A 24,388-nucleotide genomic window follows, 5' to 3' on the forward strand; every position below is an offset into this window, starting at 1 on the left:
ACATGTGCAGTGAACGCAGGTGTGCACAGGGACAGAGCCAGCGTCCCAGCGTGGGGGCCACCGCCGGCCGAGCAGACATTACTATGTGCCCCACACTCCGCGAGGCACCCTCTATCCGCTACTGCATTCCCGACCATTCCATGGGGTGCTGATTCTTGCCATACTGAAGTGCAGGAAGGCTAGTTTTCTTGCCCCAAACTACACAGACAGGAAGTGATATAGAGGATTGGTAAGCAACTCTGCCAGGTCCCTGAGCCCACGCTCATTCATCATCTCTCAGTGGGACGGAGCATCAGTGGACGAGGCGCCCCTGCCACGCGCCTTCGTCTGGTCCACCCCACCACGTGCCCGGAGGCTTCCAAAGGTCGCGCATCGGCAAGGTTAACAAACTGCCTATGCTCACCACGACCAACAGGAGAAAGGCAAACTTCTCTGGCAAACAGCTGACTTATTCTAGCTACTTCCTTTATGAAGTATATTCTGCTTACGTACAAATGCATTCAAGAAAAAGAGTTACACATATTTTTTTCTCTAGCAAAGAGATGTGGTCCTGTTACATTATTTGAGGGAAATATTAAGCCATTATTTCCATTAAGAAAATTATTTTGTACAAATTGAAGAAAAAAAGGTGAGATTTTAAGAAACTTGCCATCATTTGGCTGTAAGAAGGGGGTGTGACCTAATCGTCCTTTACTTTGACTTGTTGGTTTCTCTGCCTCCGCCTGCCTCCCCGTGGAGAGTCCCCAGGGGACGTCCTCTGCCTCTCCCTCTCCCCAGCACGCACAGTTTCGGACATCAGCAGTAGGATGCCTCCCACATTCACGTCTCCAGCCTGAGCATCCAGGCCACTGCCCACCAGACACTTGCCCTGGATGTCCCAGAGGCGCCTCGAACACCCACGGGTCTCAAATGGAATTCGGCATCCCTGCCCCACCCAGCCGCCTCTCCCTTCTGACTGCCTGCATTGTCTTCCCAAGTCAGAAAGCTCCAGGCTCCTCCTCCTCCCAGCCCAGCCCCGCCCAGCCCAGCCCAGCTCAGTCCAGTCCCCTGCACCTCTGCTTTCTGTCTCCGCTGCCGTGCCCTGGCCAGCCCCTCATCACCTCCTGACTAACTAGGATCCACGCTGCAGCCTTTCCCCGGCCACCCTCCACTCTCGAGGCCTCTGGCTGCCACATCTGAGTCTGGGGAGCAGTGAGCACATACTCAAGGTCAGAGGGTGCACTCTGGAACCCAGGAGAATCTGGAGAATGGCAGGGGCCTGGTGAGCCGTTTGAAGTTGTTTTAGTCCATTAAGACAGTTATTTTTGTCTGTAATGAACAAAGATAGCCCTGCTGATTATTCTAGACAAAGTACCACAGGTTCTGAGGGGACACCCCAAAGAAGTCCCAGGAAAGTCACGGCTAAGAGTACAATCACTGCAATCAGTTTTGTGCTTCGGAGCCCGGACAGGAAACCACTCAACCTGGGGGGGGGGGGGGGGGGCGGGGAATAAATGTGGAACTGTACTGTGTATAAAATACACATCGAGCTGCCACTGCCACCTGCATGACCTTTCACGCTGCTGTGAGCGTGGCACGCACACCACCGTCCTCTCTGCACACGCGCAGCTGTGACCCAGGAGCCCGAGCCCTGCCCAGTCCCATCCATCCTGTGCAAGGGAGAGCCTGCCTATGTCTCCTCACCGCCTGCCACACCGAAGGGGAAAGGCTGAGGGAGCCTGTGAGCACCTGCCGTGTGCCTGGCACCGCAATGCAAGAACCTCCTGGTCAGCTCACTCAGTCACTAGTGCAACGGTGAGGGGGCCACAAGTGGGTCAGGCCTGGGGTGGCCAGGTGGCTAAGTCGGTGAAGCGTCCAACTTGAGCTGAGGTCACGATCTCGCGGTCCGTGAGTTCGAGCCCCGCACTGGGCTCTGTGCTGACAGTTCAGAGCCTGGGGCCTGCTTCGGATTCTGTCTCCCCCTCTTTCTATGCCCCTCCCCACTTGCTGCGCTCTCTCGAAAATAAATAACAATAATATAAAAACGAGAAAACAACAACAAACAACAGCAACCACACCAGGTGGGTCAGGCTTGGAGAAGAAACAGGAAGTCTGGAGAGCAAGAAGGTTCCGAGCCAGTTCTCTGCCCTCGGCGGCCAGCGTTCAAGGGAATGGGCACGCGCACCTGGCCACCCTCGCGGGGCCCTGCCTGCAGACCTGTGCGTGTGACGTCTCGCAGTGGGCCCGGCGTGGCTCGCTCCTCTGCCAGCCCGTCCGTGTCAGTTTGCCCCGAGGCTCCTACACAGGCTACACTCCCTTACGCCCCCAGATCCCACCGGGGACTCCCGTGAACCAGGACACAGGGGAAAAGCGCGGGCTCAGGGCACAGGACGCAGCTTGCCTGTTCTACTGGCTCGGTGACCGTGGAGGGCTTTAGAGGTTTTGTGCCTTATTCTTTTTCCCGTGTACAGAGGGATAATTCCTACTTCACTGGACCGTTATAAAGATCAAGTAAGACAACATGCATACCGGCTTGGCATTTAGGGAGCATTCGTAGGTGTACACAATAGCAGTAATAACTTAAAGCTTGCATGTCTCGGAGTTCTTACTGGTGATCCTGCCTGCAGCTTATACTCACCCAAGGCACGCACCCACCCAAAAACCACTCTAGGCTCCAGGAACATGGCAACAAAAGCGCAAAAGCCCCTGCTCTCGTGGCACCTGTGTTCTAGTGGAGGGATGAGGGAATAAAGGGGCAGAGCGGCCGGGGAGGCCTCTCTGAGGACGTAACACTTGGGACCCGCAAGACACGAAGACAGCAGTGAAGAGGAAGGGGCTGGCAACACGAGTGCCTCGGTCGGAGAGGCTGGAGGCTGGCACGCGCCCGGACCCCATTCTGATGTGACAGCGCTCCGGCTCACAGCTCTACTTCTCTTCTCCCGCAGGCGACTTGGGGTAGAAACGTGTGAGCCGATCAGTCATAAGCTCTACCACTTATCAACAACCGGGGGACCTCGGGCCAGACACTCTACTGATTCTGCCAAAGTTGAAAGGAGACGGTAATGCCCCGCCACCTCTGAACACGATCGTGAACAGGACCAGGGAGAAAACGAGCCCTGGAAAAGTTCTGTCCGCTGTCAACCACGGTGTGAAGTGACTTGCTGTCATTTGTCAGGGACAGCCACTGAAAGCACGCCGCGTGGGAACCAGCTTCCCCGCTCTTCAGGCCGAGGACAGCCTTCCGCCAGGGCAGCGCTAGGAAACGTCTGCTCCCAACCACAGACGGCGTATTCCCTTGGGCTCCGTCATGCCAACGTCCAGACGCACTGTGGGCAGACACTGCTCTCAAGGAGCTGGCGGGGGCTCCTGCCAAACCTGTCGGTTTCCTTTTGAAACTCACCCAGAGCGGACAACCTACAATTGGCAACTGGACCTTAGCAGTCAAGGTGTGACTACATTTTTCAGGCATTACTTCTGCTCTCTCCGCGTTAGCATAGCGTCGGCAGTTCAAACAATTAAAAAGCAGCACAGCGGTAATTATAAAAGACCCATTTAGTCTGGAGGACTATTTTATTGCAGCTGAAAAGAAATCTAATATTAGTACAATCATTCCAAGGCAATTTCTTCTTTAATTATGCTACGGCAAATTTAAAACTTATGAAAAGCATATGAAGAACTAGGAAATCAGGTGGAAAAGTTGTATCCACAATATGTATTTATAATTTTGAAAACTCGCTATAACAATCAGGGCAAAGGCGTTTAGGATGACCTCCTACTTGGGGAAACGGTCTTACCAACACTAGTTAACAACACCCGACTGGGCAGAGAGCAGCCTTACCATCTGTATTTCTTCTGGGGATAATTCGTCTTCACCTTTGCCGTCTCCCCACGTGCCCAATTCAGGTTGGGATTCAGCCGGAACCTTTTCTGTTAAAGAAAAAAAAAAAAAGAAGAAGAGGAAGAAGAAAAGAAAGAAAAGAGAAACAGAAGGCAAAATACTTCCTTTTAGACGGTGCTGATGCTGGCTTGGGATGCAGGCACACCGCAAGCATGAGCTGTTACAGCTTGTCCACACTCGGTCATCTGCTGGCTCATACTCGGGCGCTGTACCATGACCCTTCTACAGTGTTTAAGCTTGTGCGTGCATTATGTGCATGTGCGTGTGCCCACGTGTGTGCGCGTGGGCAGAAGGCGCCCCCTGCACAGTCTCAGTGCCACAGTGACTTCGGCAATGGCTGCAAACCAAAGGGCCAGTCTTCAAGTGTGTTTTACCACAAAACACAAGCTCACGCATGCCCTCCCTCTACTGTTTAAACATTGCAATATAAGGGTATTTTCACTAAAAAAAACCGCCAGGACAGGGGTGCCTGGGTGGCTCAGTCGGTTAAGCCTCCTACTTTGGCTCAGGTCACGATCTCGGGGTCTGTGAGTTCGAGCCCCGCGTCGGGCTCTGTGCTGACAGCTCGGAGCCTGGAGCCTGTTTCAGATTCTGTGTCTCCCTCTCTCTGACCCTCCCCCCGTTCATGCTCTGTCTCTGTCTCAAAAATAAATAAACGTTAAAAAGTTAAAAAAAAAAAAACAAAAACGCCAAGCCAGGACCTACCACTCCCTAATCCTATTCCTCCCCCAGAAGGAACCACTGTTAGCATTTGGTGTGGCCTCACAGACCTTACCCAGTGTGTTCACATACAAACACCTATGTAATTCTCTGCGCCACCACCCCCACTTCAATCCAGTGTGTGTACACAACAGTGGCTTATAAAACTTGCCGTGTAGGACTTCACTGTATTTGGGAGATTATCCTGAATCTGTCACATAGATCTGCCTCATTCTCTTGAAATGCTGCAGGATATTCCACTGCAAGGATACATGGTTCTTCATGTCCCGTCACCCCATGGATAACCCTTCGCTCATCTGGATCTCTCCGTGGTACAATCGCTCCGTGTGCCAGTCCTTACTTGGAGGCTCCGGGTGTACCCCGGGACGGGCGCCCGCGCATCAACTGTTGTTGACTGGACCTTTTAGAGAACTTTTTAACTGCAATCACAAATGCGTGATGGATGCTTGATGAAGTGCACCAATGGCTCGGGCTCCTAGGAAGGGCTGCAGCAGCACGTTAGAGAGGCCCGCGAGGTCAAAAGGGGTGTGCAGTGGGAACAGGGCAGTGGACGGAAGTGACCCATCCTTGATGGAGACTGTAATGGGTTTTTTTTTTTTTAAGTTAATTTACTTATTTTATGAGAGAGCTAGCAGAGGAGGGGCAAAGAGAGGGAGAGAGAGAATCCCAAGCAGGCTCCATCCACGCTGTCCATGCAGAGCCCGACATGGGGCTCGATCTCATGAACCGTGACCTCACGACCTGAGCAGCAACCAAGAGTCGAATGCTGAACTGACTGAGCCACCCAGGCGCCCTGTGGGGTCTCTCTTTCTAAAGATGAGTGTGTCTGGTGTCTCAGCGGTGCCTCTAGGCTCGTGAGCCTGGCGTTGGGTACGGCTTTTGTTTCTTCCCTCAACCTCAGTAACTTTCCCATAGCTGGTCTCGGCCCCGTGAGATGCGTGAAAGTCCAGAGTGTTGGTTTTGAGACTATGATACGGGAAAAGAATGTGTGATAGCACCAATTTAGGTATTATTATTCCAGATACATCATCACAAAAAGCCTCCATGTATCCAGAACATTGTGCAGGTTTAAAAAAAAAAAAATGGCTGTTTTTGCCAGAACTGTATTTATAAAGTTTATATATGATGTATATATACTAAATATACACGTAAATATAATAAACGTGGAGAATTTACACATAAAACGTAGGCTGAAAGCACCTTTAGAAACTGGCGGGGTGTTTTTCTGAGAGGCCATCTTCAGGCAGGAACCTCTGCACATTTCACTCACCCCACCCCCACCCCAAAGGCCCTGTGTTTCCTGCTTGACCTCGTTATGGGAGCCGAGTCAAGCTTCTCCTCTGATGTTGCTTCCGGAGAAGAGCACCAAGATGAGAAGCGTCCGTTCACATCAGGAGCTCTGAGCTGGAACACAGAATTTGCTAAGAGGACGTGCGCTCTATAACATGCTCACGTGGACAGCCACCGGGGGCCACCCTGACCTGCTGTCATAAACACTGGCCTGAAGCACAGTGCTCTTCACGCCGTCCTTGATGCAGACCTCCAGTGGCCCAGCCCCAAGACTCACGTGCAAGCTCTCGGCCCAACAGGCCCTCGACACGGCCCAGCCTCAGTCCCCACAGAACCCTCCCCTTTGCACACGCTGCACTAACCGCGTCCCACACGGCTCCACGCTTTCTGGCCTCGGAGTATTTCACATGCCGTTCCCTCTGCCTAGGATAAAGCTTCCATTTTCGGTCCAGACTCATTTCTCAGGACACTGCCTCCTGAAGTCCCCTCTGAGTGGACCCTGTTCTTCCCACCTGTGCCCTCTCTCAGGGCACGCGTCACTTTCTCAGGGGCTGGAAGCTGGTCACTCCCGTCAATCAATTGTGAGTTCCCTGAAGGCAGGAACCAGAGCTCATTTGAGAAGTGCAGGCAGTATTCACAAATAGCCACACCCATCTTAGCACCAGGGGAAACCGATGTGAGCAAACAAATTACAAACGGGTATGTCAAAGTCTCATCCTGGCACAGTAAGAATATGGAAGAGGCCTGAACCTCAGACGTGGACGGAAGGTCTGCCTGACCACAGAGGTCCCCGATACTCCAGACTAAATAAAAAGTCACAAAGCTAGTGGCTTTTTAAAAGTCGGGAGTGTGGCAAGCAAGAAGGCACCCTCTGCCTAGAACTACACCGCCTAGTCCTAAAGTATTGAGAATACAGCTCATGTTTCAGAGGAGAAATGAAACACCGACAAGATGAGACAAAAAGATTCCCTGTCGCCCGAACCTAAAAAGCCCTTCTTCTACCTGTAGATCCACTTAGTATGACGTCCATGGGCAGATGTGTGGGCCCTAAGTGGGGGACAGTTGGGGGAACAAGAATGACCCCCCCCCAGCATCAAGGTCGGGATGGAGATGAAATGTCATGGGCCTCCAGACAACAGGGCTGCACAGGGGTGGGCACGGCTTGTCCCCTTCCCCACGGGCTCTCGGGGTGGGGTGGGGGGAATGCAAGCCTGGAGCTCCACGTGACCCCTCCCCATGACTCCCAAGCGTCTCCAGGCCTGAGGCTCTCCCCGAGTTCTAGGCTCACTCCCACAACGGGCTGTTTCCACCTGAAAATCCATCAGCCGGCTCAGACCTAGCATGCATAGACGAGAATCCTGGTGTCGCCCTCTCCCCCAGCCTCCCACCCCCCACCCCAGTGGGTGCTGGGTGCTCTTCCCAGTCTTGCTGTCAGACTCCTCTTCCTCTCCCTCTCCTCCCTGCAGTCCCCCCCACCCTGCTGCTCAAGCCCCCAGCCTTGGTGCTCTGTCCCTCACATGTCCCATCCCACCTACTCACTCGTCTGCAGCTGCAAACTAGGGCTGGAATTGGAGCATTCCTCCCGCCCACCACCTCGTCTCCACCACTGCCCTGACATGCACCTGTCACCCAGCGCCCACATCGCAATCTGTCCGGACAGGCCCACAGCTGCCACCTCTTCCTCACTCCGTCCCACTCCATGCAGCAGAGAGGCTTGGACCACGTGCCGGACCTGCCATCCTCAGCCTGAACACGTCCAGACACAGAATCAGAGGGAAACCTTCACTGCAGCCCGGATGGCCTGTCCACGCGGCTTCTGCCTCCATCTTGTCTCCTCCTGTGCCTCCCCACCGTGCGTGTGTGCGTGTGCTTCCATGTGCCGGGCCCCCTTTCCCCCTCGACCCTTCCACTGGCTGGATCCTCTGCCTGGAGAGCTTCCACCTGAACGAAGGCTCTGATTTCGCCACATCCTTGCCCACGCTCGTTATCACAGGCATACCTTGGACTTCACCTTGGACTCGGACTTCACTTTCGTGCACTGCGCTAGTTTTCCAAATGCAAGGTGCGCGGCAACCCCGCGTCAAGCCAGAGTGTTGGCACCATTTTTCCAACAGCATTTGTTTACTTCGTGTCTCTGTGCCACATTTTGGTAATTCTCACAGTATCTCAAACCGTTTCATGATTGCTGCACCTGTTAGAGTGATCTGTGATCAGTGACTATGACTCACTGAAAGCTCACGTGACAGCATTTAGCAGTATTTTTTAATTATTTTTTATTTTTTTAGCAGTATTTTTTGATGAAGGTATGCACACTGTCCTTTACGCGTATGCTGCTGCATACATAACAGACCCCATAAAGTGTACGCATGACTTTCATATGCACTGGGAAGCCAACAGTTTCCTCTGACTCCCTTCCGTGTGGTGGTCTGGAACCGAATCCACGGCGACTCTGAGGTGTGCCTGTATCTGCGTAGTCGTCCTGGTGGGTGTGAGATGGCATCTCGTTGTGGTTTTGATGTCCATTTCCCTGAGGACCAACGATGTGCATCTTTTCATGTGCATTGGCCACCTGTATGTCTTCCTTGGAGAAATTTCTGTTCAGATCCTCTGCCCGCTTTTAATTTATCATCTTGTTGTTGGGTCTAAAGCATCCTTTGTACATTCTGGACGCAGACCCTTTATCAGGTGTGGGATCCACACACACCTGCTCCCACTCTATGGGCGATCTTTTCACTTTCCAGCTTTACTGCCCGTCGAAGCAGCAGAAAGGGTTTCACTTTGACGAGAGCCCATTTGTTCAGCTTTCCCTGTTGCCACTTGTGCTTTGGGTGTCCTGTCCTTAGTAATCCTTGGTCAGATCTGAGGTCGGGAAGATTCGGCCCAAAGAGCTTTTAGGTCCCAGATCCGTTTAGGTTTTTGGTCTGCTTTGAGTTAACTTTTGTATAAGGTGAGGTTAAGTGTGGAGCCGCCCTTGTGTGTGTGGTTGTCCCCTCCTCCCGGCACCACCTGAAGGGACTGCTCCCACCCCAACGAGGCGTCTTGGCCCGCCTGTCGGAAATCGGCTGGCCGCACATACACGGTTTTAGTTCTGGACTCTCAGTTCAATCCTGCTGCTCTGTACACCTATCCTATACGTACCCTGTGTTACTGCTGCTCTGTTGTGAGTTCTGAAGTTGGGAAGTGTGAGTCCTCTTACGTGTTCTTTTTCAAGGCTGTTCTGGCTATCTTGAGTTCCCCGTACATCCCTCATGGATTTCAGAATCGACCTGTTAATTTCTACAGAGAAGCCAGCTGGCACTCTGATGTAGAATGCACTAAAACTGTAGATCAATTTGGGGTATATTGACACGATCTTGGGAAGTTTTTCCATTTATTTGGGTCATCTTTAATTTCTTTCAACAATGTTTTATAATTTTCAAAGTAGAAGTTTTACACTGTGGTTGAATTTACTCCCTAAGTACTTTATTCCTTTTGATGCTATAAGGGAATTGTTGCCTCTTAAATTTCATTTTCAGATTGTTCACTGAGAATATATAAAAATTAAACTGATTTTTGTGTATTGATTTTGTATCCTGCAACCTGACAAACCAATTTACTACTTTATTTTGGGAGATGCCTTCAAATTTTCTGTATACAAGATCAGGTAGCTGGTGAACAGAAAAAACTCCCTTCCTAATCTACATTTTAATCTCATTTGGTATCTGAGCCAACCTAATTGCCACCCAGTGCTAAATCTGAAGAAGGATACGGCCCAGTCCTTGGTGTTGAGCGATGGATCCACACGCTAATGTGAGATGTGCGGTTTGGTAAGCTAGCTCACATAATGCTCACAACAAACCACGGCTACACGGTACCACAAGAAAGTGCAGACTCAGAGTTTAAATAAATTGTCCAGGTCATAGCCCAGGACAGAGGCCAGGCTGTGAAACCAGCCCAGTCTGTAAGCCCTTCCATGACACCATGCTGCAGCCATGTTTTTTTCTCTTCCCCTGCAAACAGGAACTAGACAAAGGTGGGCTACAGTATGGTAATAGCTTTCTTTTGGCAAAAAACAATACGAAGTATTTAGGAATCTGTTATATACGCAGGGATTTATACATACAGTACATTGTGTACATTTTTAATAAGAGCCAGTTCAGATATTATTATTCCTTGGGATTCCACGTAACCAAGGAAGAGAGGCCTGCATAACAAGCATCACCAAATGACCTTGAAGGAAAGGGTGGCCTGTGGAGTTGAAGGGACAGTGAGGCTGAGCCAGCAGAAGCAGGCAGGTGCCAGGCTGAAGGGGAAAAGGCAGGAGAGGACTGGCCATAGGGCAGCTCAGAAAGACATCCCAGGACCAAGACGGGAGTGGGGGAGTGTCTCAACACACAAGGAGAGCAGTAAGCAAAGGCAGCACCAATGACAACCTTACACCCTCCCCCCTGTACCCCTGAAAGGTAGGTATCATCACTCCCATTTTAAAGATGGGGGAGCTGGTGGGCGCCTGGGTGGCTCAGTCGGTTAAGGGTCCTACTTCAGTTCGGGTCATGATCTCACAGTTCGTGGGTTTGAGCCCCGCGTCGGGCTCTGTGCTGAAAGCTCAGAGCCTGGAACCTGCTCCGGATTCTGTGTCTCCCTCTCTCTCTGCCCCTCCCCCACTCACGCCCTCTCTGTCTCTCAAAAATAAATAAACGTTAAAAAAAATTATTTTTTTAAATGGGGGAGCTGGTGCTCAGAAGTGTCAGTAGGTGTTGGAGCTGGGATCACAATGCCCTAGAAGAGACAGTCTTCAAACCATTCTGGGTCCTAAGCAGGGGTCAGAAGCTAAACTGGAGAGTTTTCCCGTTTTAATATATGGTGGGCTAATAACTCGTGATAACTTGCGATTATAAAACAACAAATGCTGACTTTACAATAAAAATATAAACTGTGAGGGAGTGTTCTTTTACTCTGACCGTTTACTTTCTATTGCCCAGAGGCATTAGTTCCTTTTACATGAGGAAACACTTCCACAGCAACTAAAGGCAATCAGCCTTTCAAATCACCTCCCTCCCTCCCCGTCTTCCTCCGCTTTCTTCAACGAAGACTTACTGACTTCCTCGGTGTCAGGCACTGTTCTGGGTGCCAGTGTGAGAATAGTGAACAAAACACAGACATTCCTGTCCTCGTGAGAGCTACGTTTTAGTAGGAGAGACAGGTCCTGAAGAATATAAATGACTACAACAAACAGAAGGCTAGCGGTACGTGCCGGGGAGAAGGATAAAGCAGGGAAGATGGGAGGTGCTGGGAGGCCTCGGTCCTTCATCTTCCCTTCACCCATCCTCCTTCTGGGGGGACCCCAGCCTGTCTCAGGGGATCGGTGCTGCCTACAGACCTGTCCCCTGACCTCTAGACTCAAAAACGCAACTCCCGACCAACCTCTCTGCCAAGCATCTCAAAGTCAACGAGCCCCACCACTGAGCTCCTGATCAAACCCATCTCCGCATCTCAGGGAAGGACAGCAAACCTCTCCCTCGTCAAAACCGCCACAGCCTTCCTCCACCCCTCCTGCCTCTCACGTCTACGTACAGGAAGCGATTTCTGTGGCTCTACTTTCAGAACGAACCCAGAACTCCACCACGTCCCCCCACTCCCCTGCCACCATGTGTGTGTGCTCACCAGTACCTTGTTCTGGGTGACTGCGGCAGGCTCTTAACTGTCACTATTTCTCTTCAACAGAGCAACCACAGGGGCCCTGCTCAAACCGGGTTTGACAGTGCTCTGTGCACACCTCCCCACAGCTTCCCACCTCCTTCAGAGTCAAACCCACAGTCCCCAGGGCACTTGGGTGGCCCAGGCAGTTGAGTGTCCGACGTCGGCTCAGGTCGTGATCTCACGGTTTGTGAGTTCGAGCCCCACGTCAGGCTCTGTGCTGACAGCCCAGAGCCTGGAGACTGCTTTGGATTTCATTTCTCCCTCCCTCTCTGCCCCTCCCCTGCTCACGCTGTCTCTCTCTCAAAAATAAACAAACATTTAAAAAAAAAATTTAAAAAAAAAACGTAACAGTCCTAGACTCCGTGACTTTGGTGCCCGGGTATTTCCCGGCTGGGTGGCCCCCTGCCCTCTCCCTTGCTCTCCAGCCTCCAGGCTGCTCCCCCACCATAAGGCAGGCCCCCGTCTCGGGGCCTCTGCACTTCCAATGTCCTCTGCCTGTGACACTCTCCCCCCAGGAGACACGGGGCTCGCTCCTCACTGCCCTTGGGTCTTTACTGAAATATCAAGGTCTCTGACCTCTCTGACAGGCCCAATCTCTCCTGTTACCCGGCTCCGCGAGGGCAGACTGGCTGCATCTCTTCACGTGAGATCTACCCTCAGCTGGGCCCCAAGAATCTGCACTGGCTTCTCCCCACTCTCGTCAGCCCCAACAATACTTCTTGCATGAATGAATGATTAAATGAGTATGCTGTGTCTGGTTCGAGTAAATGCAAACACGGTATCCCTGTGTATTGTCTTAGGAAGGGCAGGCCCCGTTAGTTCACGAGTGATGTCGGGGCTCTCCCTCGTTAGGGACCAGTGGACACAGGAGTGCAAAGCCTCTGGCCCATGGGGTCAAGGCAGCCACCAGAGAGGATGGGCTCAGGCTCTACAAAGAGTGACTCAGGTGCTGCCCGTTCCTTGGTTTCTCGATTTCCTCACACATACATGACGACAGCACCACCTCAAAGACCCAAGGAGACTCGACCTGTTGATGCCCCAGCAGGAACCCAGCACAGTGAAGGGGCTGGTGAGACACCAGTTTCCCTGCCCCCCGACACGGTTCCCAACTACAGAAAGGGTCTCTGGCATCTTTCAGGCGCTCATTCCTACGCTGCATTCTGAATCCCCTCTCTTGTAAAAAGCAGGGAATAAATCAGATGGGGAGGCATATAAATCCTGGGTCCACCATTTATGAGCTTTTCAGTTTCCCAGCCTCTCGGAGCCTTTCAGAAGGCTCATCTGAGAAACAGGCTCATGAAACGCATTCCAGAGGCCTGCTCTAAGGGTGGCGGTGATGTCCGTAAAGATTCAGGGCAGGGCCTGGCATCTGGGAGACGTGCAGTAAATGAGAGCCACTGTGACAATACGGAAGAGGGGACTGACTCTCGGCCCCTGGATCACCAGCATCCCGGGATTCACACAAAGCAAAATTCCACGGCCGCCACACCTGAGATACAGCAAACCAGGCACACGCTGTCCATACACGGCGGCCAGGCAGGGTCAACGCTAACAGTATGCCGAGACCACGGGGACGGCGCAGCACGTGGGTGCCGGGGCCCCTGAGACTGGCGTGCACTATTCCTCGGGCAGAGAGCTCTTCTTTTCTTCCTGGTTCTCAGTCTCCAGTCCCCAACCTCGTGATGCACCACAACTCAGGTCCCTTCCCCGGACCCCGCCAGCTCCCAGGTGACTGCAGCAGCCCCCTGTGCCGGCCCGACAGTCACTAGCTCCAACCGGGACAGAAAAGAGCTGGCCCTTCTGTGTTTCCCTCGCTTTATGCAAATGCAAACACCACAAGCTGTCTAGGACTGTGTTCCTTCTTTGTCTGCTTTGCATTTGTGCCAACGTGTCCTAAGGAAGATTCTGATGCATACCTGGATATTCCTCAGTGACAGATTTTTCTCCAGAGTCTTGCGAAGGACTCCGTGAAACTTTCTCAGAAGACACGGATGCCCTGGTCTTTGTCCTTGGTTCCGGTTCCAGCTTAGATCTAAATAAATAATTAGCAATCACATAAGTTGCTTCTACAAGATTCTGTCCTGACAACACACGCAGTCACACGTGACCCCCGCACACTGGTTCTGTGCTCTCCGCCAGAGAGCAGAGTTGCTAACCAGCGGCCATCCCAACGCACCTCCCGCGGGACACTCACTACAAGGTGCCAGCGTCACTGCCTGCACGGGGTGGGAGTGGGGGGGGGGGGCGAGTGCAGTCAACAGACCAAGGAGAGAACGCACAACCCTGCCCCACAGACCGACACCACACCCAACAGCTGCGTGGCAAAAGCTGACTGTTCAATCCAGGAGCTGGCTGTTTCCCACCAATGCAAAAGTGTGGCTAAATACATACACATGCACACACGGGCACACATGTTATGTAGTACGTGTAAGTAATTCTTAGAAGAGTTAACTATAAAAGCACAAGTCTTTAAATATCCACCGGATGGAAGCGACTGGTCTCAGGAGCCATGGCCTCTGCACGTGGCAGCCGCCCCAGGGCTTCTCCTGTGGCCGCATGGCCTCACCTGGGGGCCAGGCTTCATCGCACTCACCCAGAGAGGCCTTCTCCGACCCTGTGATCTCAGACAGGCTCCCCCACGTTCCCCCTGTGCCACAGCCCTTGTATTCACAGTGGCCACCGGTCTGCAATGGCCCAGTTCATTTGTTTACTGCCTGCCCCACTCCCCAGGGGTGTGTGCTCTCGGTGCAGAGGTCTGGGCCGTAAGCCGTGGTTGCTTCACAGCCCAAGGTCCCAGATGAGTACCCGGGATTCAGCGTTTAAGAAATACAGCTTGTGGGCGCCTGAGTGGCTTAGGTGGTGGAGCATCCAACTTTGGCTCAGGTCATGACCTTGTGGTTCGTTGGTTCGAGCCCCACACCAGGCTCACTGCTGTCAGCGTGCAGCCTGCTTCGGATCCTCTGTCCCCCTCTCTTCTGCCCCTTCCTCAATTGCACACCCTCGCTCAAACATTAAAAAAAAAAAAAAAGGAAATACAGGTTGCCTGAATGGATACAACGGTCAGTAATGAGCTAGTAAGAGAAAAAACTTGATTATGGAACAAGCCTTGTAATAGCTTCACTGGAATCCACACAGCACTACGGCAATGACAGGTGGACTGCCAGAATGATCTATGAGGAGTTCTGTATGACCAGCCAGAAAGCATCTAAATAAAAAGAACAATGTAAATACGTGTATGGATGATCTTGCTAATGCCAGCTAACATTTACTGAGGGCTTATTATGTACGGGGCATTTTTCTAAGTATGCTGTGTGGACACACTTACTGAATGCCATACGTCCCTATGAGGTAGGTAATGGTATTAATGACCTTTTTACAGAGGAGGAAACCGAGGTATATGGCAGTTAGGAAACTCTCCCAGGTCACACGGTCAGTAAATGGCTGGGCCGGAACGTGACCTCAGGGAACCTGCCTCCAAGGCCACGCTCCTAACAACTCCATCAAGAGGATCCTACCCATCAGGACCCATGAGAAGGACTTGTGGTCAAGCGAATTTGAGGAAGCTGGGTGGGTATTTTACTAGATGGGTATTTTACTCTACACATTTTCAGTCTTTAATATCCTAATATACATTGTGAATTTCCCAAAAAGACGTCTCTTCCAAAAAACCTGGCTGCAGAGACCATTTTCATGGAGTTTTGGGAAAAGACAAAGGTTCTGAGAAAAGCTGTTTAGGAACTGCTCCGCTACGACGTTCATAAAAGAATTCTCAAAAATAGCAGTAGTATCAACCGTCCTAAACATCCAGCTACTACGGCTGGGAAACAAATCACCCTAAAGCTCAGTGCCTTGAAACAGCAATAATCGGTACCGTCCATCAGCATGTCTGGGGCCACAAATGTGGGAGTGGCTCGGCGGGGCGGTTCCGAGTCCCGGTCCTTCACGGGGCGCAGCCCGACGGCAGCTGGGTCTGCGTCACCCAAAGGCTTGCCAGAGGCTGGCGGGTTCATCGGGACGAGGCTCCCTCACAAGGCTCCACTGCAGGTGGGTGCCGGCCCGGAGCCGCGTCTCCCTGTCAGGGGCCACGTTGTCTCCCCAGCGCAAGGAGCGTCTGAGCCAATGGCAGAAGCAGCAGTGCCTTTTATAATAGCCGCAGGAGTCACACCGTCATTGCTGTCCTACACCACGGCCCAGGCAGTGACAATGGTCCACTCGGGCTCAAGGAGAGGGACACGGACCTCACATCTCCCTCTCAATGGAGCAGCGGCGAAGTCGATTTTAGTAAGACCATGTGGGATGCGATGTGTTTGGATGCAGCCACCTTTGGAAAATCTATCGGCTATTCTAAGCATCACAAATACACACAGAGACATATCCATCACAGCACGGCTTGTAGTAACAAAACAATGGCTTAAATGTTCGTCAAAAAGTGCCAGGCTTACGGTGAGAAGATTCAGGGGGAAAAGACCCCATTTGCAATAGCCAAAACAACAGATAAACAACTAACAATGACAACAAGTATCACAACATAAACTGAACAAGAAAAGCCCAAAGCCTATGTGTGAAAAACTAAAAGATTTTCTTCAAAGATATAAAAATATCCTGTAACAAATGGAAAGAGATATCATGTTCTTGGATTGGAAAAAGAAATATCATAGAGATGTCAGTTCTCGTGGAATTTAAGAGACAAAACAGATGAACATGGGTGATGGGAAGAGAGAGGCGAAGATAAAACAGACTCTCAACTATGGAGAACACACGGAGGGTTGCTGGAGTGGAGGTGGGGGTGAGGACGGGGGAGGACAGGGGGAATGGGTTACACAGGTGATGGGGATTAAGGAGGGCACTTCTGATGAGCACCAGGTGTTATATGCAAGTGCTGAATCACTGAATTCTACACCTGAAACTAACAATACACTGTATGTAAACTGGGATTTATTTAATGTTTATTTGTTTTTGGTGGGGGTGGGGGGAGAGGGGGAGAGAGAGAAGAGAGAGAATCCCAAGCAGGCTCCACGTTGTCAGTGCAGAACCCAACGCGGGGCTTGATGACTAACTGCAATTTAAATAAAAACTGGAAACAAACACAAATAAATAACAAATTTATTTTAGCCATAAAAAAAAAAAGATGTCGGTTCTCCCTAAATTAATTTATAAATGTAAGCATACCGATCCGAACAGAAATATCAGCAGGTTCCCCTCCCCCATCCTGAAACCAGACCAAATCAATTATGAAATTCACCCGGAAACTTGCAAGGATGTTAGGAAAAACTGTAAATAAATATCGAACTGTACTTAATGACAGAGCTGCTGATGCTCACAACTCCCTGTCAAAGACATGAAGGTAAGAGGACTAAGCACCGTGCAGTAAAACGTAAAGGGTAAGATTGACGGCAGGTAGCTGGTGTTCACTGGAAACTCGACTGTGCTATAGACGTGAGAATGTTTCCAGCAAAACGTGCCCAGAAAAACCCTACACGAGAGAGCGGTATCAGGGCCTGGAAAGGCTGACAAACCACTGACAGAAAATTCAAAAAGAGGCTCGAATGTACGTAGATATTTAGCACACAATACAAGCTTAGTCAGGGGGCTGAAGGATCAAAGTTTCCTCACTTTGCGCACCAAGATCAAGTCCAAACGCACAAGTGATACAGACATAATAAATCGTACACGAGGGAGAAACACACGGGTGAATGCTTCTCTAAGCTAGGTGTGGAAAAAAGTTCATATGACTCAAAATCCAGAAGCAAGAAGGGAAAAAATGATGAATTTAACTACATAAAAATTTTTTGATACATTTTGTTGCCCGGCAAAAACACACCAGAAGTGGTGGGGGATGCCGACAGCAGGGGATGTGAGTGAGCGGGACCAGGGAGGGGTGCACAGAGCCTCCCTGTACTTTCGGCTCAATTTTGCTATGAACCCAAAACTGTTAAACATATGAAAAGATGCTTGCTCTCACTCAAAATAAGATAATGCATGCGGCGCCTGGGTGCCTCGGTTGGTTAAGGGTTCGACTCTTGATTTCGGCTCAGGTCATGCGTGATCTCGTGCTTGTGGGATCAAGCCCCGAGTTGGGCTCTGTGCTGAGTGTGGAGCCTGCTTAACATTCATTCTCCCTCCCTCTCTCTCTCTCTCCCTCTGCCCCTCCTCCACTCATACACACATGCAGGCACTCTCTCTCAAAAAAAATGTATTAAATATACTAAAGTTAAAATATATTAAAATTTAACATTAAAATATATTAAAAACATATTTTAAAAAGATAACGCATATTAAAAACTACACCAGGACATACTTTCTTGCTCTGGAAGACTGGCAAAAAATCACAAGACTAGCGGGTTGGTCAGTTTGTGGAGAAGCAGACACTTTCACAGATTGATGGGTATGAATGCCAAATGGTGTTAAGTTCCATGGAGGGAAATGTGGTAACATCTAGTGATGTATATGGGGGCACCCGGGCAGCTCAGCTGGTTGAGCGTATGACTTCAGCTCAGGTCGTGATCTCGCAGTTCGTGAGTCTGGGTCCTACATGGGCTCGCTGTTATCAGCGCAGGGCCCGCTTCCAAACTTCTGCACCCCGCTCTGTCTCTGCCCTCCCTCTGCCCCTCCCCTGCTTGTTCTCTTTCTCTCTCTCTCAACTAAATAAAACATTTAAAAAAAAATTTACAGACCTATTACTCTCTAATGCAACAATCTTACTTGTGTGAATCTATCCCAAAGACACAGCAACAATATGAAACGGTTTGTACAAGGCCGTTCATTGTAACAATTATGTAATTCAACTGTAGTACAGTCGAAGCCTGGAAAGAATCCGAACGCCCATCGCTGTGGCACTGGCTGTATCACCTTGGGAGTGCTACGCCGACGTGGAAAGACATCACGAAAACGTGTGCACGCACAGCTGTGGGGCAAAGCACACAAGAGGAAGAACTGTGCGCAGGAGAGAACGTCCTGCACCTGCTAAGATGCTGACAGAAAACCCACAGCTCACCGCATACTTTGTGGTGAGAGACTCCATGTTTCTCCCTAAAATGAGAAGAAAGGCCAGGATACAGTAGACCTGAACACCAGTGGACAGAGAACAATTACAGACTTTGTGAGTTTCTGGTATGAAAACCCAGCAAAGACATTACAAGAAAGGAAAACTAGACAAACGCCCTCACGAACATAAATGTACATCTCCTTAACAAAATATAAGCGAACCGAATTTAATAATATATAAACACAACCATGCATCATGACCAAGGGGGGTTTACCCCAGGTATGCAAAGTTGGTTTCACATTTTTAAATCAATGTAATATACTACATTAAAAGAAAAGAAAAAAACCACAATATCATCTCATTAGATGCAGAAAGAGCATTTGAAAAATTCAAGATCCCTTCAAGATAAAAACCGTTCACAAACTAGGACTAGAAGGTGTGCAGGAAAAGGTTGACTCAGCAGGTTTGGGGTGTGCCAACTCTGCCCATTAGAAAGAAGCTGGCCCTGGACCAGTTCCTGGAAGAAAACCTCCATGCTCCTGGAATATCATGCCTGATAAGCAATGTTTTTGTATACCTGGAGCCTTGGACCACACCAGAGAGTTTATGCCAACCATGTGATCTCTGATGGGGGCCTCAGACCAGACTGTGCGGACCTGACCTCTGGAGGGACTGGAGACAGAGTAACGAAGGTCTGCTATTTGGGTGCTCCGTGCCTACATGACTGACTCCCAGTGAAAACCCTGCGTGTCAAGGCTCTAGTGAGCTTCCCCGGTTCACAATATTCCATACGTGTTGCCAGACATCACACATTTTCATTGCCGGGAGAATTAGGTGCGGTTTTCAGAGGACAACTGGAAGCTTCATCTAGGTTTCTCCGGGACTTTGTCTTACATGCCTGTTATTTAGCCTTGCTGCTTTTAATCTGTATGCTTTAACCATGAGTACAGCAGCATTTCTAGGAGTCCTCCTAGCAAATCACGGAACCAGAGGGGAGTCTTGGGAACGCGCGACAAAGAAGGGCATTTCCTTAACCTGATATAGAGCAGCTATATCAGAATATATCAGAATACCTACAGCTAGCATCGTAGTAAATCCTTGCCCCTTAAACAGACAAGGCAAGGATGGCCATTCTTTTTTTTTTTTTTTAAGTTTACTTGAGAGAGAGAAAGAACACGAGCAAAGTAGGGACACAGAGAGGGGGAGAGAGAATCCCAAGCAGGCGCCGTGCTGTCAGCACAGAGCCCGGTGTGGGGCTCGGTCTCATGAACAGTGAGATCATGACCTGAGCCGAAATCAAATCAGGAGTCAGATGCTGAACCGACGGAGCCCCCCAGGGGCTCCCCAGTTCTGACTACTTCTGTTCAACATGGTACCTTCTACTGGCTTGTATGCAAATGCTGAGTATGCAAATGCCGAGTATGCAAATGCTGAGCACACTGCACAGCATATGCGAAGAGCTGCACAAGCTGGCTGTTCCTACCACCCTAACTACCACCGCGACGGCTATCATGACTGCGTAGTAAGAAAAGGCAGAGTGGTTTCATAAAGAAAACGTCTTGTGCAATCCCCAGGCTACATGCACTTTTTCTTCTACCAAGGTGCAGACCAATGGGGACAGAAGAAACCAGCTGACACAATCCATCAACAGTTTTAAAACTCCGGGGGAGGGGCCACCCCTCTCTAGTCTGTGCAAGGGACCCAGTGCAGCCTCCGACTGCTGGCCCAGCCAGGGCTGGTCTTCCAGGTCGGTGTTGCGTGGTAAGTGCGGGATGATTTAAGGAGGCCTGACAGACCGGCAGGGGAGAGGGTGGGGAGGGGGGTGGTAGCCGCATGTGTGAGCGATGGGCGGCCTTCTCCTCGGCGGTTTGCTCAGCAGCGCCAACCTGCCGCCCTTCTAAGAAGACCCTCTAGGCCGACAGGGTCCACAAGTCCCACGGCGGTCAGAGATACGGTCCTTACCACACTGTCTGGCTGACCGAGAAAGGTACATTTAGAAATAGGGTTTGGAGAGGAGAGGGAGTTTGAATTCTAGCCTGCCGCTTATTGGCAGTGTGACCATTTTCTCCCCAATCCTCTTTGAGTTTTGTTCATCTGCAAGATGGAGAAGACAGCGCCTTCTAAAAGTGTTCTCGCCAAGACTGGGACCATCCGCGAGGCCGTACCCAGCAGGGGAGGCCGGCACACAATCGATACTCTCCTGGCTACTCTTCTAAGTGCTGGACCTCAGTTGCCGTATCTGTAAAGTGGCTTTCAGTAGCTTTCGTTCCAGCCCAAAGAAACAGATCTTCATCCTGGTTTTCCCCTCCTCATGTCTGTGACAATGAGAAACCTGGCTTCCAGAAGTAATATCGCACCTCAAAGCTGTTGCAAAGGCTAAATGAGACGGTAGATGAGAAAAGTACCGTGTAAAATGTAAGTATTTTACAAATTCCTTCTACTGCCAACTCCGAGCGTAGAAATTACGAGGGGCTTCGCAGAGCAGTCACTTGGGCGCACTCTTGAGAGAGGAGTGATATTCTGCCAAGCACGTAAGGGCACAAGGGTATGGAGGCACAGGGAAGCCAGCAGTGGGACCTCTGGGTCAAGGACGGCCCTGCCCTCTGGAGAACTATTTGGCTATTTAATAAAGAATTCTTTTATACTCCCAGAAGCCGTGGGTGAGAGTTCCAGCTGCTGCACACACACTCCCGCCCCCAACACCTGTCACTTTTATTTTGGCTATTCTAATGAATGTGACATGGGATCTTGTAGGCTTTCATTTTGTCGCGAAACAATCACACGCACAAAAATCTTGAGTACAAAGAACGCTTTCTCCTGAACCATCAGACAGTAAATTGCCAACCTGATGCCCTTTTCCCTCCGAGTATTTCAGGATTCCCTGAAAACAAGAGCATTCTTTGATACAACCAGAATATAACCATCAAAAATCGGGAATTTCACGTCAACACGTGACTTCCAGCCTTTCCCTGGACCCCATTCTAACTGGACTAGCTGTCTCGTGGACATCCTTTAGAACGAAATCACACAGTGCATCCAGGGCATCCATTTTTTGTTAGGCTCCTCTGGTGTAAACAGTTCTTCAGTCTTTCCCCGAGTTTCATGACCTTGAGACACAATAACGTGCCAGCTATCCTCTAAGAAGCCCCTCAGCTTGCGTTTGTCTGCTGTTCCCCACGGTTGGAGGCAGATTATGCATCTTTGGCATAAAAGAGTGACACTCATCTACGTTCTCCCCAGGGCCTCCTAGCAGGTTGTCCCAGATTTCCCTCCGTCACTTGGTTAAGGTGGTGGCTGCCAGGCTTCCCCACTGCGGAAGTTACTCTTCCCCCTTTGTAAGTCTGAGTACTGGGGGAAGGAGTGCTTTGATGCGATGGAGTTATCAATGCCAAACCTTCAATGCACTCACTTACGGATTCCTATCTAGATGGATGCAAGATGTCCTATTTTATTCAGGTTATCTTCTGCTACTAGCATTGATTTGATGCTCAAACGGTCTCAAATTTGGCCAGTCGAAGCCCCTTCAAACTGTCCTTTTCCCATGTCCCCGTCATCCTCTGAGCCCTTCCCTGCTGCCTGCTATGACAAAGGTTCCAGGCTCATTTTATACTTTTCCCTCCTCTGGCCCCAGACGGAGCCATTTCTGCAAGGAGCTCTGGTTCCTGGAAGCTGAAATTGCTACTTAGAAGCCAAGATCTGAATGCTAAGTATGCTTATCGCTACTGGGGTGTCCCTGCTTCCAGGCCATTTGCACTACACATACATACTCACTTACAACCATAGTTAGTTCCGCATCTATCTATGCAAACTGAAAACCATGAGTTCGCACCCGTACCTTCCATTCCAATCTAACACCACAGGGTTCATTCCGGTTTTAGCCCTTTCACTTCCCGGAATGTGCAAAACCGGCTTCCATCATCCTTATGTATTCACTTGTTTGACCAATCCTATTATATAACCAAGGGGTCACCTCCACTGCCACTCTTCCCCCACAAGGGCGCACCCCCCCTCCTCACTCAGGCTCAGGACCTGACCAACCCTTCAGAGCTGTGGCCCCCACCGCTTTACACACCCACCTGACCCTGCCCCACCCCGGGGCTGCAGGACTGAATTGTTGAGGAAGAAGGGCTTAACTGACTTTTAAATAAAGGGCTCTGGGAATGTCTGTGATCCTTTGTGTGGAGAGTATGCTAATGTGCCAGTTTTCAATTTAAAATGAATAAAAGATTACAATGCAGTAGACAAAGCTGAGAGCCTTTTTTTTTTTTTTTTAACAGTGATAAAAACAGATCTCATTATACACAGAATGTTTCTTGCAATCCTCAGGGAAATTACAAATTAACTAGTTGAAGGCACTTTGAAAAAAGCAATTTTTCAAAAGTCATCAGAATGATCAGTTTATACCCCATGATTTATTTAAATTGATTTCTCTAACTGAAGGCTGCTCATTTCCTAACTGCAATCAACACAGTTTCCACCTGGCCAACATCTGTTTCCAAATCCCTTATTTGAAAATCTTGGGATTCTATTTAAAATCTGAGAAAAACAGGGGTGCCTGGGTAGCTTAGTCATTTGAGCATCCAACTCTTGATTTCAGCTCAGGTCATGATGATGGAGCCCCACGCACGCTGGGCCTACGTGACATATTTCCATTCGTTCATTTTCTTTCCCTCTCTCTCTCTCTTTCTGTCTCTCGCCCCCTTCCCTCCCTCCCTCCCTCTGCAGCCTCTTTCTCAAAAAACAAAAACAAAAAAATTTTTGAGAAGAGCAGAAAGAGGGAGAGAAACAGATTTTTCAGTTTTGAAACAAGAAAACGTGTGGAACAACTTCTTGCCCTTATACAAAAGTTAGAGAAAAGTGATCAATGTTGCAGAGTTAAGTACGGCTCTTACACTTCTTTTCTGCCCCCAACAAAGGCTCTAGGTAGAAAAAAGATATTTTCAGTATCGTTCCATCATTTCAAAAGTGACTTTCAGACGAAGGTATCTCCTCTGGCACAGGCACCGTGCGCTCCCACAGCAGGAGAACCTCACGCCACCTTGAGCAAGTCATCTCCACACCCACACAGGTATCTACTGGGCACCAAGCCAGGGCCGCACAAAGGGGGCTCCGCAGACCAGCACCAGGCTACCGACTGTTTGCTACTGGTCTGCTGCAAGACGAGGATAAAAACACAGAGTAAACACACAGAGACATTTACGGCGATCTGACGTTGCCCCTTCATCAGAAACACATCCTGCTCATCAGTTCAGCTCAAACTATGGTGGCAGGGTCGCCCGCGCCCCAAGCTGTGAACCCGACCTGCGCAGTGGAATACACCTCCATCCACGATGGATGGCAAAGAACAAACAACAACAAAAAAGCGGTCCTTCACCTCAGAAAGCCTGTTGTAAGCCAGGGGTCGGCACGCTTTTTCTGTAAAGGGCCAGATGGTAAATATTTCAGGCTTTGTGGAACATCCATGATCTCTATCTCGTATTTGTTTTTTTCCTTTTGCTGTACAGTTGCCAGGGGAATGGAAGAAAAAAGTCACATTTAACAAGGGTGCTACCCTTCTAAGACAACAGTCATAGACAGGGAACTGCAGAAAGGTCAGCTGAGACTACTTCTGGCTACGTGAGCAAACATCTCATCCAAGTAAGTGCCCTTTGATAGGAGAGATTAGTGTGCCATCACCTTGTCTGAAAAAAATACCAGCATAGAGTCTCTTTTATCCTATACTATGACAGATTGAAAACAAGCAGTTCCTTAACTAATAAATAGGCTTTACTTTTGCCTAGAACGAAAGAAACATGATAGTGACAACACTGCCATAAAACATGAGCCCTTGGGTTTTT

General features: G+C 50.0%; 1 protein-coding gene across 7 annotated transcripts in view; it reads right to left on the reverse strand.

Moving 5' to 3' along the window:
* STX18 (syntaxin 18) overlaps nt 1-24,388 on the reverse strand; it is a 121,275-nt gene that overhangs the window by 9,781 nt on the left and 87,106 nt on the right. For all 7 annotated transcript variants that reach the window (XM_086705458.1, XM_025921539.2, XM_086705462.1 and 4 more), the window contains 2 exons: nt 13,483-13,598; nt 3,818-3,906 (listed from right to left, as the gene is read on the reverse strand). In XM_086705458.1, coding sequence (XP_086561584.1) covers nt 3,818-3,906; nt 13,483-13,598 — 205 coding nt within the window. The remainder of the gene's footprint in view (nt 1-3,817; nt 3,907-13,482; nt 13,599-24,388) is intronic.

This window comes from Puma concolor, chromosome B1 (genome assembly GCF_028749965.1).
Source record: "Puma concolor isolate L17-30 chromosome B1, mPumCon1.1.hap2, whole genome shotgun sequence".
NCBI classification, from domain to species: Eukaryota; Metazoa; Chordata; class Mammalia; order Carnivora; family Felidae; genus Puma; species Puma concolor.